This window comes from Squalius cephalus, assembly GCF_949319135.1.
Source record: "Squalius cephalus genome assembly, chromosome: 8".
NCBI lineage: Eukaryota > Metazoa > Chordata > Actinopteri > Cypriniformes > Leuciscidae > Squalius > Squalius cephalus.
Window position 1 is genome coordinate 43173429 of NC_137129.1, and position 17588 is coordinate 43191016.

Sequence of the window (17588 nt, forward strand, 5' to 3'; positions counted from 1 at the left end):
AAATAGAGACTGCGTATATATGTCGTGTGCATTTAGAGAAAAATACTAAAACATGGTTGAGGTGCTGTGCGTTTTAGAAAATAGAGGCAGATAAATGGCAAATGTGATTGGACGAATTCATCCAATGGGATGGCTTGTTAAGTTAGCTGCACGCAAAATGTTAAAATCAAAATGCTGCACGGCCGGTTACTCCACAGATACCTCTTACTATGGACCTAGCTGCTAACGTTAGTTCTGCGAGTTGAACTCCCTTTATCACCAATGTTTCCTGACACGATGAACATCAGCTAGCTTCAGGGTGAGTAGAGAGGGACATTGGATTCTGTTTACTGACCTGCTGCGGTTTAGTTAGCTGCTAGTAAATGCATTATTATCGATCTGTGATATCGTCGGAGTCATGATTTATTTATACAGTTAATATGGTCGGAGTGGTGGCTAGCTTGTGGAGTTTGACAAAAGTGCTTCCAACGTGTTTAGCTGCTTGCTCTTTACCTAGGTTGGATCGTTTGGTATAAGTTTGTTCCTGCTGTACAACAGATCTAGAAGAAAACAGTGTCATAGTCCAGCTTAACCCCCTGAGGTCGGCTATCGCGCCGGCGCGATAGGCTCGTTTTTTTTCGTATGAGTGCAAAAAAAAAATAAAAAAAAAATATTAATTTTTATCTTATATGCTTGTGTTATACATCAATCGATCCTGTTTAGTGTGTATTTTTTTTGTGTATGCTCATAATAAAAACAAAGTGTTGTGCTTTTCGCCAAATAAAGAAAAATAAACATGATGCGAGTTCTGCCTACTCTCCGTCAGTGAAGTCAATTCTGAAACGCGTCCGAAAATGAACTGTAACTCAGCGAATACTCAGTCAAACAGGCATACAGTCACACAGGCATGAAGCTTGAATTATCTTCTTTCAAATGAAGTAATTTTTATAAAAAACAAATATTCACAGTTTATATAATATGTATGTAAAGAGAGAGATGTCAGTCGTTCTCATCTCAGCTAATTAAGTTTTAATGTGACTCCGCCTACGGAGACCGCGCTATTCAAACGCAAATGTGAGGCGATCCATACAAACCTGTGAAACGCCCACATCCGCTGGATAAGGCCGGTGAAACACTGGATGCGTGGCGTAAGCGTCTCAGCTGCGTGGCGTGTCCGTTTTTATTTCGGCTCCCATCCATGTTAACAGTTTAGAGTTTGCACACTGCCTGTGTGAGACGCGCGTCTCAGGCGCGGCACGAGCCGCGTGGAAAACGCGTGCATTCTAGAAATAGAACCGACGCCTATTTTTCACGCGACACGCAAGCGTCTTGGAATAGTTTCCATGCAAAATTGAATAGGAAAATCTGTTTATTTGTCATTTTGACACGAATACATATTAATAAATGTCCTTTTGATGTTTAAAAGTGTCTAGGTTTTGACATAAATGCAAATATAAATGTAATTTTACAAAATATGATCGATTTTCAAATACTGCTGTATTGAATGAACAGCTTTTAGCAAACTCTATTGCTATACTGAGATGAGGAATATATACTGTATGTGTTTTGTCAAAAATAAAGTCATCAACTAACTAATGAATCCTTTACTTTGAAATACGTATGATAAAATGTATACTTTAGTTTTGAAAGACGTTGACTAGTTTTGAAAAGATTATAAAGTATGTATGTGCATGCATATATATATGTGTGTGTGTATATATGAAGAGTTCAGATGCAAAAGCCTCTAAATGCCATCTGAAATTTTCTCCTAGAATGATCATTTTTATGAAGCTTGTATATTTAAGTTAGCTATAGGTGACACGTCACCTGAATGAATGGCTCATTAAGTATGCAGGGACGTAGTCTCACCAGGTGTGAACTACTACATATGCATGATGCTGTTGGAGCGTTTACGCCCCATCCGCATATTGGCTTTCCAAACTAAAAGTGTTTCACAAAACTAAAATCAATGTATCGTTTTTTTGTGGATGATTAGGCAGGATGATTTTCATATCATTTTGAAGAAAAAACACTAGGCGATGAAATCCATTAGTCAAAAGTCTTATTGCCACATATTTAGTATGTGTTTTGTGGCCTTATTTCAGAAACTTTAGTTTTTAGTTTTTTCAATAACCACGCATAAACATTATTCTCTCAAAAATGCAGACATGTACATTCTTGTTGCTCACATATTATGGTAGCCCTGTTTGTGCTAAATAGTGTGTAATTTTTTTTTGCCATTAATATGTTTATAAGCAACTGAAAAAAGCACAAATGTCAGGGCATGTCAGAACATCTCAAGGACCCCAAAAACACCCCAGACCCCAGAGGGTTAAGTAAGTTCAGTGTTGGCTCATTTCTGTTGTTTTAGTAAATTTGGTTAATTTATCTATACAGCCGCTCTGGAGAAAACCGTGATGTCATCGTCCAGCTCAGTTCAGTTCTCATATAATGGTGTCAGATCAGATCAATAATATTGTTGAATATTAAGTGTCTCCAACTAAGCAAGCCACAGGCGACAGTGGCAGGAACTCAAACTCCATCAGTGACAGAATGGAGAAGAAAACCTTGGCAGAAACCAGACTCAGTCGCTCAGTTCTCCTCTGACCAACGAGCGAACAGTGTATGATTATGATTCAGGCATTACAGGTCAGAGGTCAGATTGGATCTGAACATTCAGGATATTAATCCAGTTCATCTGGTTGAAGGTTTCCTTGTTTGACTTTGGATGAAGGATTGGATCATTCTGTAAAGTTACACAAACACATGTGTGTGTGATGATCACTGTGGGTTTGTGTCTGTTGATTCTGTTGAATGTGATTGTGTCTGTGGTGTCTCTTTATTCTCCATCAGCTGATCCAGAGAAGCTCAGACTAACATCTAGAACCTGTAAGTAAAACACTGACAGTCAAATGTGTGCAACATTATTGCATTATCCACTTTAGAACAACTAAAAGAAACTACTTAGATGATTAATTGAGAGATTATAATATAATACTGAGATACACAATTGTTAAAGCTTATCTATAGTCCTCTTTCTGTGTCATTGGGTCAGTTTTATTTATGATAAAGAATCTAGTGATCAATATATTTACCATTATCTTTTATTGCAATTAACATTGATAATGACAAAAGCAAAATTTTGACTTGTTTGAAATAAAAAGAAACTTGAAGATATTTGATTGTTGCTATAAACTATAATGAAAAAATAAATGAATTAAACTTTTATTAAACATGTTTTTAGTGAGTAATTTGCCATCACAAGGAAAGTAAACTAAGAAGAAACTAAATTAACTTTCAATTAAAATATGAACAGTTTTAATCATCACTACTCACAGAAACTTCTCCAGTTTATAATGTGGATCATCCTTCAGATCAGAAAGCTGCTTGACTCCAGAATCTCCTACTTTATTCCCTGACAGATCCAGTTCTCTCAGGTGTGAGGGGTTTGATCTCAGAGCTGAAGTCAGAGCAGCACAACCTTCATCTGTAACACCACAACCAATCAACCTGTAGAGAACAATGACACTCTTCAGTCTCTCAGTTCAGGATCTACAGCTCAAATAAGCAGGAACTTCACAATCAGAGACTTAATCCACGGCACCATTAACAGGTCCAGTCTAAGGTTCAGACCCGCTTCTTCAAACTGCTTGAGCGGGTTAGTCTCCATTTGATAAAAATTGCAAGAATATTCGAAAACACTTTATTTAACAGTGTCCTTGTTACATATGTTACATGAACTTACCATAGTAATAACAGTAAATTATGCATAATTACATGCAACTAACCCTCAACCAAATCCTAATCCTACCCTTACCATATAGTAAGTACATGTAGTTGCTTAATATTACTCAGTACTTAAATATGTTGTATAATTACATTGTAACAATGACACCATAAAATAAAGTGTAACCGGATATTATTTTGTTATGCAAATACCCCAAAATCATCAACATATCTGTATATGAACACGGTTGACACATCTTTACATCATCCAGTCATGCTTAATCTATCATTAATATTGTAAAATGATGTCGGACACACTGGAAAAAATCTAATGAAAATAAAATCAACATTTCCATTAGTAATTTCACAGTAGATTTTTTTCGTATGGCACTCATTATTTACCATTAAAATAGATGACTATGTTGCGACATTTTATACAATCTTACCACAGTATCTCCAGTTTACAGTGAGGATCCTGCAGTAGATCAGAAAGCTGCTTGACTCCAGAATCTCCTACTTTATTCCCTGTCAGACTCAGTTCTCTCAGGTGTGAGGGGTTTGATCTCAGAGCTGAAGTCAGAGCAGCACAACCTTCATCTGTAACACCACAACATCTCAACCTGTAGATAACAATGACACTCTTCAGTCTCTCAGTTCAGGAAACAATGATATAAATAATAAGATGTATATGAATTTCTCCTTTCTCCTCAACAGATTTGTATATGAAAGCAGTTGTCACCTCTTCACATCATCCAATCATGCTTATAACTATTGTTATGGAAAATATGCAATTGTCCTGTTACAAGTATGCCTTTTTGTAAACTAGTTAACCTGTAAATAATAAACCTACATTTAATTGAAACTAAGAAGCTCGTCTGCCAAAAGTCTTTGATTTCTAACAAACTGAACTGAACAGATCATGAAGAAGTCTTCTGACCTATAGATTGTATGAAAATTCAGATGTTTATGATTTAGGACAGATTTGACGTACTTTCCCTAACCTGAGAATAATCAACATAAGGATAAAAGTGTCTAGAAATGCGCACCATAAAACACTATCAAAAACTATCAAAAGTAAAATGACCTCAGAAGCTTTGGAAATAATCTAATGAAGATTAAACATCCTTTTCAGTTACTTGATGGTAAACTTTTTTTTGTATATATTATTTTTGTATATCATTCATTATTCACCACAGGAGAGAAACAGAAAACATTGAGACTTTTATACAATCTTACCACAGTATCTCCAGTTTACAGTGAGGATCCTGCAGTAGATCAGAAAGCTGCTTGACTCCTGAATCTCCTACTTTATTCCATGACAGATCCAGTTCTCTCAGGTATGAGGGGTTTGATCTCAGAGCTGAAGTCAGAGCAGCACAACCTTCATCTGTAACACCACAACATCTCAACCTGTAGAGAACAATGACACTCTTCAGTCTCTCAGTTCAGGATCTACAGCTCAGATAAGCAGAACTTCACAATCAGACACTTAATCCACGGCACCATTAACAGGTCCAGTCTAAGGTTCAGACCCGCTTCTACAAACTGCTTGAGCGGGTTAGTCTCCATTTGATAAAAATTGCAAGAATATTCGATAACACTTTATTTAACAGTATTCTTGTTACATATGTTACATAAACTTACCATAGTAATAACAGTAAATTATGCATAATTACCAAGGGGCAACATTCTCATCTGAAAAATGAAGCCTACCCGGAAGTGCGAAAAACTGCAATACATCGAAAATCCGCTAGGGGCAGGTCCTAAAAGGGAGCAAATCTCCATAGACCCCATGTTAAAATGTCCGTTTTCACAGCATAAATTCATGTTTTTACAGGTTGGTCCCATGGACTTTTATTGTATTTTTCGATAGGTTCCGAGTACCTGACAACTGTGAGGGGGGTGAATTTTTTCTAACTCGTTAGTTTAGATCGTATTTAGATATAAAATGTATGACAAATAAGGGCGTGGTTAACTTTGATTGACAGCTTGATTGACAGCTTAGGCTGCGCCAAGGAGAATGACAACATAAGAAGCGCCATTTTTTAACACAGTTGAAATATAATACTACTGTTTCTGTATCATGAAATGTAGTTTTAAGAGTTTTTCAGGCGAGAATGTAGTTGTTTAAAGCTCAAATCTGTGGTTTATTTAAAGATTTATGAAAATTTTATCCAGTTGTGAGATCCAGCGATGACCGGGCGCTCAGCGCTCATGTACCCCGCCGGGAACAGCCTTTCCTCGGCTAGTCGTTCGCAGCTGACCCTGGCGTCTCTGTAGTGGTTAAACATGAGATATAATTCGTCTTGTGTATATCTAACGGGCGATTTTTGGTCTCGTGAATCTATAATTTGCTCCCTGGCCAATCGTTTTGGCTGAGGGGAAGTTTCATAACTTTATAAGCTATTTAACTTTACCGTTGTATGGTTAGACTAGAGCGCTGACTTTGTATGTTTGACTGAAATGTTTGCTTTATTTGTATAGCTTCTTATACCTTTTACTTATACTTTTATAATGGCTAATAATATTGATAAAACTGAAATTTGACAAAAAGAGACTGGGTTGAGTTTTGTCATTTCAATTTTAATACAACGAAGATGATCTATAATGTTGTTTACTGCAAAATCTGTTGTTTAGTACAAATGCACATATTGCCTGGACCATATTAAAATGTTTAATATTTTTATATTATATTTAAAATGAAAAGAGGCAGGTTTGTGTTTTATATTTTGTTTTTTTATAAATAGGCAAACGTTATGTGCAGTGAATATAATCAATACACGTTGCCTGAACCACATTTGTGTGGCTATAATGTTTAAGATTTCTTTAAATGAAAACGAAAAGAGTTAGTATGGTGTTTTATAACATATTTCGTTGTCTAAAATATACAGAGATAACCGGAGTAGCAGAGCGAGCTGGGTGACACGCGCTGCGTCAGAAGGTGGGCGGGGTTAGGATTTCCCAAGATTTTCTAAGATGGCGCCGCCCATACCCCCCATAAACAGCTTCAAAACCGTTCTTCAGAAAGTCTATGGGTGACGTCACAGACGCTTTGTCCATATTTTTTACAGTCTATGATAATTACATGCAACTAACCCTCAACCAAATCCTAATCCTACCCTTATCCTATACTAAGTACATGTAGTTGCTTAATATTACTCAGTACTTAAATATATAATTACACTGTAACAATGACACCATAAAATAAAGTGTAACCGAATATTATTTTTTTATGCAAATGCCCAAAAATCATCAACATATCTGTATATGAACATGGCTGTCACATCTTTACATCATCCAGTCATGCTTAATCTATCATTAATATTGTAAAATGATGTCGGACACATTGGAAATAATCTAATGAAAATAAAATCAACATTTCCATTAGTAATTTCACAGTAGATTTTTTTTTTGTATGGCAATCATTATTTACCATTAAAATAGCGGATTATGTTGGGACATTTTATCAAATCTTACCACAGTTTCTCCAGTTTACAGTGAGGATCCTTCAGTAGAACAGAAAGCTGCTTGACTCCAGAATCTCCTACTTTATTCCCTGACAGATCCAGTATTCTCAGGTGTGCGGGGTTTGATCTCAGAGCTGAAGTCAGAGCAGCACAACCTTCACCTGTAACACCACAATACCTCAACCTGTAGAGAACAATGACACTCTTCAGTCTCTCAGTTCAGGAAACACTGATATAAATGATAAGATACATATGAATTTCTCCTTTCTCCTCAACAGTTTTGTATATGAAAGCAGTTGTCATCTCTTCACATCATCCAATCATGCTTATAACTATTGTTGTGGAAAATATGCAATTGTCCTGTTACAAGTATGCCTTTTTGTAAACTAGTTAATCTGTAAATAATAAACCTATATTTAATTGAATCTAAGAAGCTCGTCTGCCAAAAGTCTTTGATTTCTAAAATACTGAACTGAACAGATCATGAAGAAGTCTTCTGACCTATAGATTGTGAGAATGAAAATTCAGATGCTTATGATTTAGGACAGATTTGACGTACTTTACCTAACCTGAGAGTAATCAAAATAAGTTTAAAGGTTCTAGAAATACGTACCATAAAACACTATCAAAAGTAAAATGACCTCAGAAGCTTTGGAAATAATCAACTGAAGATTATACATCCTTTTCAGTTACTTGATGGTAAACTTTTTTTGGTATATTTCTTTTTTGTATATGTAGTGGGTTGGTAGTGGGGATGTATATGTGTTTTTTTAGTGTGATTGACGTCATGGCAGAATGCGTTTAGCGTAATTTCCGCTTAAGGAAGTTAAAAGAGGCGTGGCGCATTATGGTGGGAGACGCACATGGTTGTTTGGCGCGGCATTGCTGTACGCGGGAAGAGCTTTTGAATCTGCATGCCGAAGGTATCGCCTGCTAGTTTATGCTGCCTATAATCCCCGGGTAGGTCATGTGATTTATTATGTATGATAAAAGCGGAGTATTGTTTGTTTCTGAGTATCCGTGTTGCATGTGTTATAGTAACAAACCTGAAATCACGGTCATTCACGTGGAGTGCACGCCTCATACTAATCAGCTTTCCTGTCCATGTTGTTGGTGACGAGGGAGGGGTAGGTTGTTTGATTTTATTATGTATAAGGGAAAATAGAGCATTGTTTTAAGTATGTGTTATGTGTTATAGTAACAAACCTGAAATCCCGGTCGTCTACGTGGAGTTGTATGCCTCATATTAATCAGCTTTCCTGTCCATGTTGCTGGTGACGAGGGAGGGGTAGGTTGTTCGATTTTTACTACGTACAAGAGAAAATAGAGTATTGTTTTGAGCATGTGTTGTATGTGTTATAGTAACAAACCTGAAACCACGGTCATGCACGTGGAGCTGTACGTCTCATATTAAGCAGCATCGTGTTCGTGATTTGTGACACATGGTGCAGGTAGTGAAATGTTTTATGTGGTTTTATATTTTGTATAGAGATGTATAAATGACAGGTATAGTCTAGATGTTATTTGTATATTTTAATGTTATACAAATGTAGGTGTGTTAAACTTGTATTATGTGTTGACAGATTATCCGGCAGCCGATGGCACTAGACCACTGTTTTTTCCCAGTACTTAAAGTTTGTTTATAATTGAGTTTTTGTTTGTATTTGTTTTGGAGCAGAAATATTGTAAGCTTTGTTTTCTTTAGTTGATTGCTGTATTGTATATTGTTATTATTATTATTATTATTTTTGTTTGTTTCCTTTATTTAATTTTGTTTGGCCATTTTAGGGGGCTGGGTATTGGAAGCGGTTATATTTTCCATCTTAGGAGTTGGTGTGATGCAGTGATAACACTATCTTTGGATTGCTGTGGTTGTATATTTCATTCAACACGTGTGTTATAATTTTCCCGGGTTGTACTTAAATAAGTGGAGATTGTTGCTTCCAGCCCAAGACTTTTATACCTGATTCAATCTGGTCGCCCTCCTTGTTGTGGCCATTTTATTTGTTTGTATTGGGTGTTTAGTATTTGCTCCCAGTAAATGTTTCATATATGGGAAGAGTTATTTTAAAGAAATAAACAGACTGTGTACCTCACCAGTGCCTATACTTTCATTTAATTGAACAACTTGAGCGAGTTTAATTCCCCACTAATTATAGACGGCGGAGGTCCGCCTTGTTACATATATCATTCATTATTCACCACAGAAGAGAAACAGACGACGTTGAGAATATTAAATCATGTTTGATTCAAATTCAGAGTAGTTATTTATTCTTATGGAGCCTGGTTGATTTAGTTTAGGTCTAGTCGTAGTTAAGGATAGCTCTACATTGGTTCATGATTAGTTCATATCTTCGCTAATCATGAGTTCATGTTGAATTAACTATTGATTCAGGTATTAGGATATGATTATTCATGTACTGTTATTGTAAAGGGTTACTTAAGATATATTTGAATTTTTCCTATTACAGTATTGCTTTGGTTAGAAAGCACATGCTAAAAATCATAAATATGATCATGTTTTATCAGTGTAGTGATTGGTGTCAGAGTGACTTACTGAACTGATCTGGATTCTTTAACCACAGGCAGCAGCTTCTGAAGAACTTCATCTGCTGTATTATTGGCTCCAATAAACTGTTTTAGATCAAAAACATCCATCTTCTGCTCTGATGTCAGCAACACATAAACCAGAGCTGACCACTGTGAAGAGGAGAGTTTGGTTCCTCCTATTTCTCCAGATTTCAGATAATCTTGGATCTCCTGCATCAGAGAATTATCACCCAGTTCATTCAGACAGTGGAACAGATTGATGGATCTCTCTGGAGAGCGATTCTCCCCGATCTTCTGTTTTATGTACTGAATTGTTCCCTCTTTGTTGTAGGAGCAGCTTCCAGTCTGTGTCAGTAGTTCTCGTAAGAGAGTCTGATTGGATTCCAATGAGAGACCCAGAAGGAAACGCAGGAAAAGGTCCAGATGTCCATTCTTACTCTGTAAAGCCTCATCCACAGCTCTCTGATGCAGCTCAGATAATGAGTGATATTTCTTCTGGTTTAAGATTTTAGTAAAGAAACTTTGTTTGTTTTTTTTAAACACATCTCTGTTCTCGTTTGTAAAGTGAATGTGTGCATATAGAGCTGCTAGATGTTCCTGAATGCTCAGATGAACAAAGCAGAAGACTTTCCCCTGATACAAGCCCAACTCCTCTCTGAAGATCTGAGTGCACAATCCTGAGTACACTGATGCTTCTGTCACATCAATGCCACACTCTCTCAGGTCTTCCTCATAGAAGATCAGGTTGCCTTTCACAAGCTGCTGGAAAGCCAGTTTCCCCAGTTTGAGAATCATGTCTTCATCTTTCACTCTCTTCTCATAGTCCTTCTCATGTTTAATGTTGGTCTGAATGATCAGGAAGTGTGTGTACATCTGAGTGAGAGTCTTGGGAATCTCTCCTCTCTCTGCTTCACTCAACATCTCCTCTAGAACAGTGGCTGAGATCCAGCAGAACACTGGGATGTGGCACATGATGTGGAGGCTCCTCGAGGACTTCAGGTGTGTGATGATTGTATTGGCCAGACTCTGATCACTGATTCTCTTCCTGAAGTATTCCTCCTTCTGTGGCTCATTGAAGCCTCGTACCTCTGTCACTCGATGGACACACTCAGAGGGGACGAGATCCGCTGCTGCTGGTCTGGAGGTGATCCAGATGAGAGCAGAGGGAAGCAGATTCCCCTTAATGAGGTTCATCAGCAGCTCGTCCACTGAGGCTGATTCAGATATATTACACAGTTTCACTTCACTCTTAAAGTTCAGAGACAGACGACACTCATCCAGACCATCAAAGATGAACAACACTTTATATTCATCACTGGATATTTCCATTTCTTTTGTTTCAGGGAAAAAGACATGAAGAAGATCTGAAAGACTGAGTGTTTTGTCCTTCATCAAGTTGATCTCTCTGAAAGGAAGTGGAAATATGAGCTGGACGTCCTGATTCTCTTTCCCTTCTGCCCAGTCCACAATGAACTTCTGCACAGAGACTGTTTTTCCAATGCCAGCGACTCCCTTTGTCAGCACAGTTCTGATGGGTTTGTCTTGTCCAGGTAAAGGTCTAAAGATGTCATTGCATTTGATCGGTGTGTCCTCTGTTGCTGCTCTCCTGGATTGAGTCTCAATCTGTCTCACCTCATGCTCATTATTGATCTCTCCACTTTCACTCTCTGTGATGTAGAGCTCTGTGTAGATCTCATTCAGGAGTGTTGGGTTTCCCTGCTTTGCTGTTCCTTCATACAGACACTGAAACTTCTTCAGCAGATTTGATTTGAATCTGCTTTGGACCAGTGAAAGATTGACAGATTACAACATAAAGAGATAAGTTTTAGTAAAATAACAACACTCTCTAATTAAATAATTAGACAATATCACACAAGCAACAGTGCTGCTGGTCTATATATCAGTAAAACTGTTATTTGGCCATTTGCACAAGCCTCTAGGAATTGGATATTGATATAAATTTCATTATTTGATTGTTCTCAATTCAAATAAATCTGGAAATATTTGAGATACATGTACATTTTGTAGGGAAAAACCTCTCAACTATTGCAGTAAAATATTGTCACATCTTGGGTTTTGTTTCTTTTTTTTTTTTTTTCTTTTTTTTTTTTTATTGCAGATTAACAAAACAGTAACATATACACGGTAAGAAATCATTGACATAAATACAGAAGCGAGGGAGGAACAGAAACAGAATAACAACAACGAAAGAAAGAGAGAGAAAAAAAAAAAAAAATAATAAAAAAAAAAAAAAAAAAAAGAAAGCTCAATCTCATTGTTGATATTTATAATCAATAATAATATATCAATATTAGTGGTGTTATTATTATCGATGATAATAATAATCATAACAATAGTAATAGTGTTAGTTTTAGTGATTTATAAAAAAAATTATATATATATATATATATATATCAAAAATAAATAAATAAATAAATAAATAAATAGTAAATAGTAATGATAGTATTAGTGACAGTAATAATAATAACAATAACAATACATTAAGATCAGTCCATAAGTTATTGTATATTTGCTCTAAACTCTAGGTCAGGGGCTGATCCACAACTGCCAGTGAGCACAACCAGCATGTCCCCCCGACATAGACACCTCTCCTTGATCCGACAATCCAATCCCCTCCCCCCCACTGCCACCAGCGACACCCGGCCACAGCAATTAATCCTCTATGCTCCATTGAGTCTTCCTCCAATAAGTATGCTGGGGCACCATATCAGGCACCACCATACCAAGCTCCCTTAGTCTGGTAGTGACCTGACATAACCAAATGTTATTAGTGGTTGGCCCTCTTGTCCCAAATTTTTTTTTTTTTTTTTTTTTTTTTTTTTTTTCTCGTCCTCCTCCATGGCTAGGACCATGGTGTGCACTGGTTAGCTACCCAGCCAGAGACACCATATCCAACCCAGGTATCAATCCAAATTATTTTACATGAGGGAGGGATTTGGCCGGAGGCAGTGAAAGGGGAAGGGTCAATTAGACCACTGAGACTACAATGACCATGACAACAGGGCATGCCAATCGGACCCACCAACAGCACCTAGAACAGACGCCCAACCCAGACGGTTTATATTATTAAAATATCTATATATATATATAATAATTTAATATTTATACTTAACATTTTGTTATTTATATAATAAAGAGAGGACTGACTAATAATTATATTATAATATTACCAAAATCACTATTCTTAATACCACCATCACAAATGGAAATAATTAGTAATAGCAATAATATGCAGATTTAAATAAAAGAAAAGTATAGCTTATTGAACATCATATATATCTATATATCTACACACATATATTGGGGGAGTGCGTGGATCCGGTTACAGGTTGCTGAATTATATGAAGATGAGTTAGGAATGGCTTCCAGATATCAAGAAATGTAGATAGAATATTCTTGTTAGTGTATGTTATTTTTTCTAATGTGATGTATTCTATAAGAAGATTAGTCCAGTGATTGATATTTATACAGTTTTTGGACTTCCAGTTTTGCAAAATTACTTTCTTGGCGATAGTTAGAGAAATGAGGAGTGGATTTTTGTATTTAATTGGGAGATGATCAACTTCCATATAGTTATTGAGTAAACAAAGTGACGGGTTTTGTTTCTTGCCATTGTCATGTTTCTGTGTCTTCTTATGTGATCCTGCCATGTGTCTTGTCATTGGTTAATCGTCTGATCACCGGTGTTCCTTGTCTTGTAATTAGTCTATGTATAGTATTTCAGCCCTCATGTTTGCCCTGTGTCCTTGTCGAGTATTATTTGTTCTATGTCCCAGAGCCAGTTTCTTGTTTTCTAGTCTTGGTTTTTTGTTCCTGTTTTAGTTTAGAGTTTTCCATGCCTGGTCATGCTTTTGTTTTGTTCGATAATTAAATTTGCATTTGGGTCCTCATCTCAACTTGCCTCCAGTGAATTTGTTACAACTATACAGTGGACCTGCTTCACTTGGATCATTACTATAATATTAAAGGTAAAAATTAGTAACAATGTCCAAATTATTGAATTCAACTGAATTTAGACAGAATAAATAAACATTCAATTAAATCTGAATTTTGTAAATGGCATATAAGGCCGGTTTAATGATCTTGCATTTCCCTCGTTTACCCTGTGTATATATTCTCCCGTTCAGTTCTGTCCTTGGTCAGTTATTGTTCGTGTCTATGTTAAAACACACTGTTGCTTGTGTACATTATCTTTGTTTAGGGCTGGTCCGAATACCGTTTTTTGAGCTTCGAAGCTTCGGTTGTAATGAACATAGAATATTCTAAGCTTTGGAGAGAGGGTGCTGAACATATTCTTCTCTCTAATAAAAACAGGAATCTCTGTGTGTCTGTATGTCCGTTTGCATTTTGATTATTTCGAGAACCGTTCATCCAATCGACTTCACAGGGAGTGCAGTGTCGCATTTGGTGCAATATAGATGGACACGCGAGACGCAACACATTCAGAATTAATAAACTTTTAGTAAACTACAGAACAGCGCGAGCGGGAAGCGGCGCGCCTCACGCGGGCAGGGCTTATATGCTCCTTACGGACACTGCACTAGTGATATAAAACGCACACACACAGGTCTGTTAACTTAAGCAATACTTTTAAGGTAGGCTAATATTTTTAATATTTTTCTGACTAATAAATTACTGACACAGTAAAGGGTAAATTTAAATAAAGAAAAACTAAATTTAAATAAAGAAAAACTAAATTTAAATAAAGAAAAAAGAAATTAAGTTAAATTAAAAACGAGATTAATTTAGATAGATAATAACGGGTAAAAAGGCTAATAAATTTTGTTTCTATTATTCTATTTTCCACAATGTCAAAGCAACGCAGCTTAACCCAAAATACTAGCTCAGGCATGCACTTCTGTCCATACAAACTCTGCTGTTCTGCGTTATAGCCAGAGAATACTCCCATTGCTGGAACACTTTTAGGCGTCGGTTCTATTTCTAGCATGCACGCTTTTTCCGCGTGGCTCGAGCTGTGCCTGAGACGCGTGTCTCACGCGGGCAGTGTACAAACTCCAAACTGTTAACATGGGAGCTGAAATAAAAACGGACATGCCAGCAGCTGAGACGCTCACACCACGCAGCCAGTGTGTTGCCGGCCTTATTCAAGCGCGAATGTGAACCGTTTCGCGGGGGATCCCAGGTGTGCAAAAAAACGAAACAAAAAAAAAGAATATTCGAATGTCAGATTTTCAAATCGAATACCAACCCCCCGAACGAATATTCGAATATTCAAGTATTCGGGTCCAGCCCTATCTTTGTTATCATTAGGAATCAAGCTTCGTCTGTCTGCTTCATCAACCAGCGTGACAGTATTTGTAATTTGTGATTAAATTGAATGAACTTGAAAGCGTAGACCCTATTTTATAAAAAGTAACATACTGTGATTACTGAACTTTTAGTAAAGTTTTATTCTCTAATCAACTGAAAAAATAATAGATTAAAACATCAATCTTGGTAATTAATCTTCAGATTGTTCAAATGAAGAATGCAATGCATAAGAAAATCTATATTTATAACCACCCATAAAAATCATGCTGATATTCAGACCAACAGCAAGACTGCATAGCTCTTTTAACAATACTTCAATAAACAAGAAGTTAACTTGCATTAAAAGTGTTGCTAGTTACTATTTACTTCATCTGTTATCAATAATGGATAGTCTGGGTACAGTGAGTTACTATCAGGATGAGTCTGTCTAGACAGAAATGTTGTACCTCATTTGAGTTGACTTTTGTCTTCTCTTAAATGTCATGTTGTCCATAGACCGGTCGCTCCTCATGGACACACAGCTGGACTCTGGAGCCTGTGATCTCTGCTGGTGGAATCCACTTCAATTGAATACAGACAAGAATATATATAGTTCATTTTACATGGATAGATTGGTTCTCTATGTGAGGTTTATCTACATTTATCCATCATCTGTATATTCAGGTCTTGCAGTCTCTACTAATGAGCTGATGAGCTGAAACAGGTATTTTATATGAGGGAGAAAATGTGTAGTGGTTGTGTTAGGGGCTCCAGAGAAGATCTGGGAAGAGCTGATCTAGTCTCTCTAGATAAAAATGTTGTACCTCAGATCTGTTGATGTGTGTTTTCCTTTAAATGTTATTGGATTCCCCATAGACGCGTCACTCCTCATGGACACACAGCTGGACTCCGGTGGGTTTGATTTCTGTCTGCAGCTTTGGCTTCAAAAGAACAGACAATTTAAAAATAACAGATATGACATAATAGACAAGAATTCATATTGCTGCACTGTAAAAAATAATCGTGATTTTAACTGTAAAAGGTCATAAAAATGCTACTGTAATGATTTAAGTCCACTGGAGGGAAGTAGTAGTGAGAACCCAAATGCAATTTATTCCAAACCATGATCAAACATAAAACAAAGGTATGACGACGCATGGAACTCAAAACAAGAACATAGATAGTGATGGCAATTTCAAAACACTTCTTCATGAAGCTTCGAAACCTTTGGGGCGCGCAAGATGGCGACCGTGGCGGTTGTAAATCTGTGAGGTCGGAAGGTTTCGTCTCCTAATTCCACGCCTTTGTGGTAACTATTTTAATTTGATCGAGTAGCAATTCAGTAAACTTGTTTACTTCACATTTGAACTGTATTTGGTGCAAATTATCTCATTAGTAAGTGTAAATCGCTGTTAACGTGCAAGCTGATTGACGTCACTGCAAACTATGGCTGGAAAACGCAAAGAGAGACAAAGTTCCAAGAAAGACACTCAAGAGTTGTGGATGGATGCTGAACAGGAAATTGCTGAGGTGCATAATTATGTACAAATCCAACAGCAACGTGAAGCTTTGCTTTCTAAAGGTTTGTCCGAACTTGATTCGGCTCCGCATACCCCCGATTCAAAGAAATCAAAGAACGAGCCATCTCTCCTCGACCTGCAAAACAACATTGTCAGAATGCTGACAGAAAAAATAAATGAAAGAGCTGACGGTTTGGAGAAAATTCTTTAAAAAAATTCTGACGGGATCGAGGCTCTCCAAAAATCCACCGAATTCTTGTCTCGTGAGATTAACGACATTAAAGCAGATCTGACTGGACTGAAAACATCGAGTAGTACTCACGACAAGAAAATACTGGATCTGGAAGCTAAAGTGAACGAAATGGAAAGATATAGAAGGCGCTGGAACCTTAGGCTTTATGGTCTTGACGAACGTGAAGGCGAAGATATCAAACAGAAGGTCGTGGACATCTGCGCTGCAGTGCTTCCAGATGAAAAGGGAAAGTTCGTTACTGAGATTGACGTGGTTCATCGCGTGGGAAGGAGGCTTGATGTGAGCCAGAAGCCAAGAGCTGTGATTCTCCTGTTCAGATCCAGGCATATTAGAGACTTACTGTGGAAAAGTGCAAAGAAAAGCAGCTTTTTGAAGGAAAAGAAGTTGAGGTTTGCTGAAGATCTAACGGCAGTTGATAAAGAAATCAGGAGTCAGCTGTGGCCGAGTGTTGAAGCTGCACGAAAAGAAGGCAAGAGGGCTTATTTTGTTGGGATCAGAGCGTTTGTGGACGGGAAGGAGGTATTTGTGAAGTAGGCAATGACTTTTTTTTTCTGACATGTGAATGCAAAAGCCTACAGTTTGCTACCAGATAAGCATTCATGCTATGCAGGGGGGTTTGGAGATGTAAACCTTTGTTCTGAAGTTCTTCTGTGAGTATGGGTTCACTCGCTGTTTTTTCTCTTAATGTTAGAGGTATGAGAAACTTAGTTAAAAGAAAAGCAATCTTTTTGTTTTGTAGAAAGTATTTTTGTGATTTTTATTTCATCCAAGAGACACATGCATCTGAATCAGACTTTCAGTTTTGGAAGAGCCAGTGGGGAA

At 37.1% G+C, this 17588-nt stretch overlaps 1 protein-coding gene across 1 annotated transcript; it reads right to left on the minus strand.

Annotated features, from left to right (window-relative positions):
* Nucleotides 1-1332: 1332 nt before the first annotated feature.
* On the minus strand, nt 1333-15550 carry LOC307163687 (protein NLRC3-like). The gene is made up of 7 exons (XM_079879875.1): nt 15461-15550; nt 9730-11499; nt 7183-7356; nt 4942-5115; nt 4152-4325; nt 3316-3489; nt 1333-2866 (listed from the first exon to the last, which is right to left on the minus strand). The coding sequence occupies exons 1-7, from the start codon at nt 15523-15525 to the stop codon at nt 2860-2862; spliced, it is 2538 nt and encodes an 845-aa protein (XP_079736001.1). The 5' UTR covers nt 15526-15550; the 3' UTR covers nt 1333-2859.
* Between the last annotated feature and the right edge of the window lie 2038 nt (nt 15551-17588).

What these genes read in the sequence shown, in the direction of transcription:
- LOC307163687 (XM_079879875.1), bottom strand. Translation starts at nt 15,525, where the DNA reads ATGAGGAGCGACCGGTCTATGGACAACATGACATTTAAGAGAAGACAA. An exon ending in TGTAAACTGGAGATACTGTG is followed by an intron (nt 4,326 to 4,941) that starts GTAAGATTGTAT and finishes TGTTATCTACAG; the next exon opens with GTTGAGATGTTGTGGTGTTA. An exon ending in TGTAAACTGGAGATACTGTG is followed by an intron (nt 3,490 to 4,151) that starts GTAAGATTGTAT and finishes TGTTCTCTACAG; the next exon opens with GTTGATTGGTTGTGGTGTTA.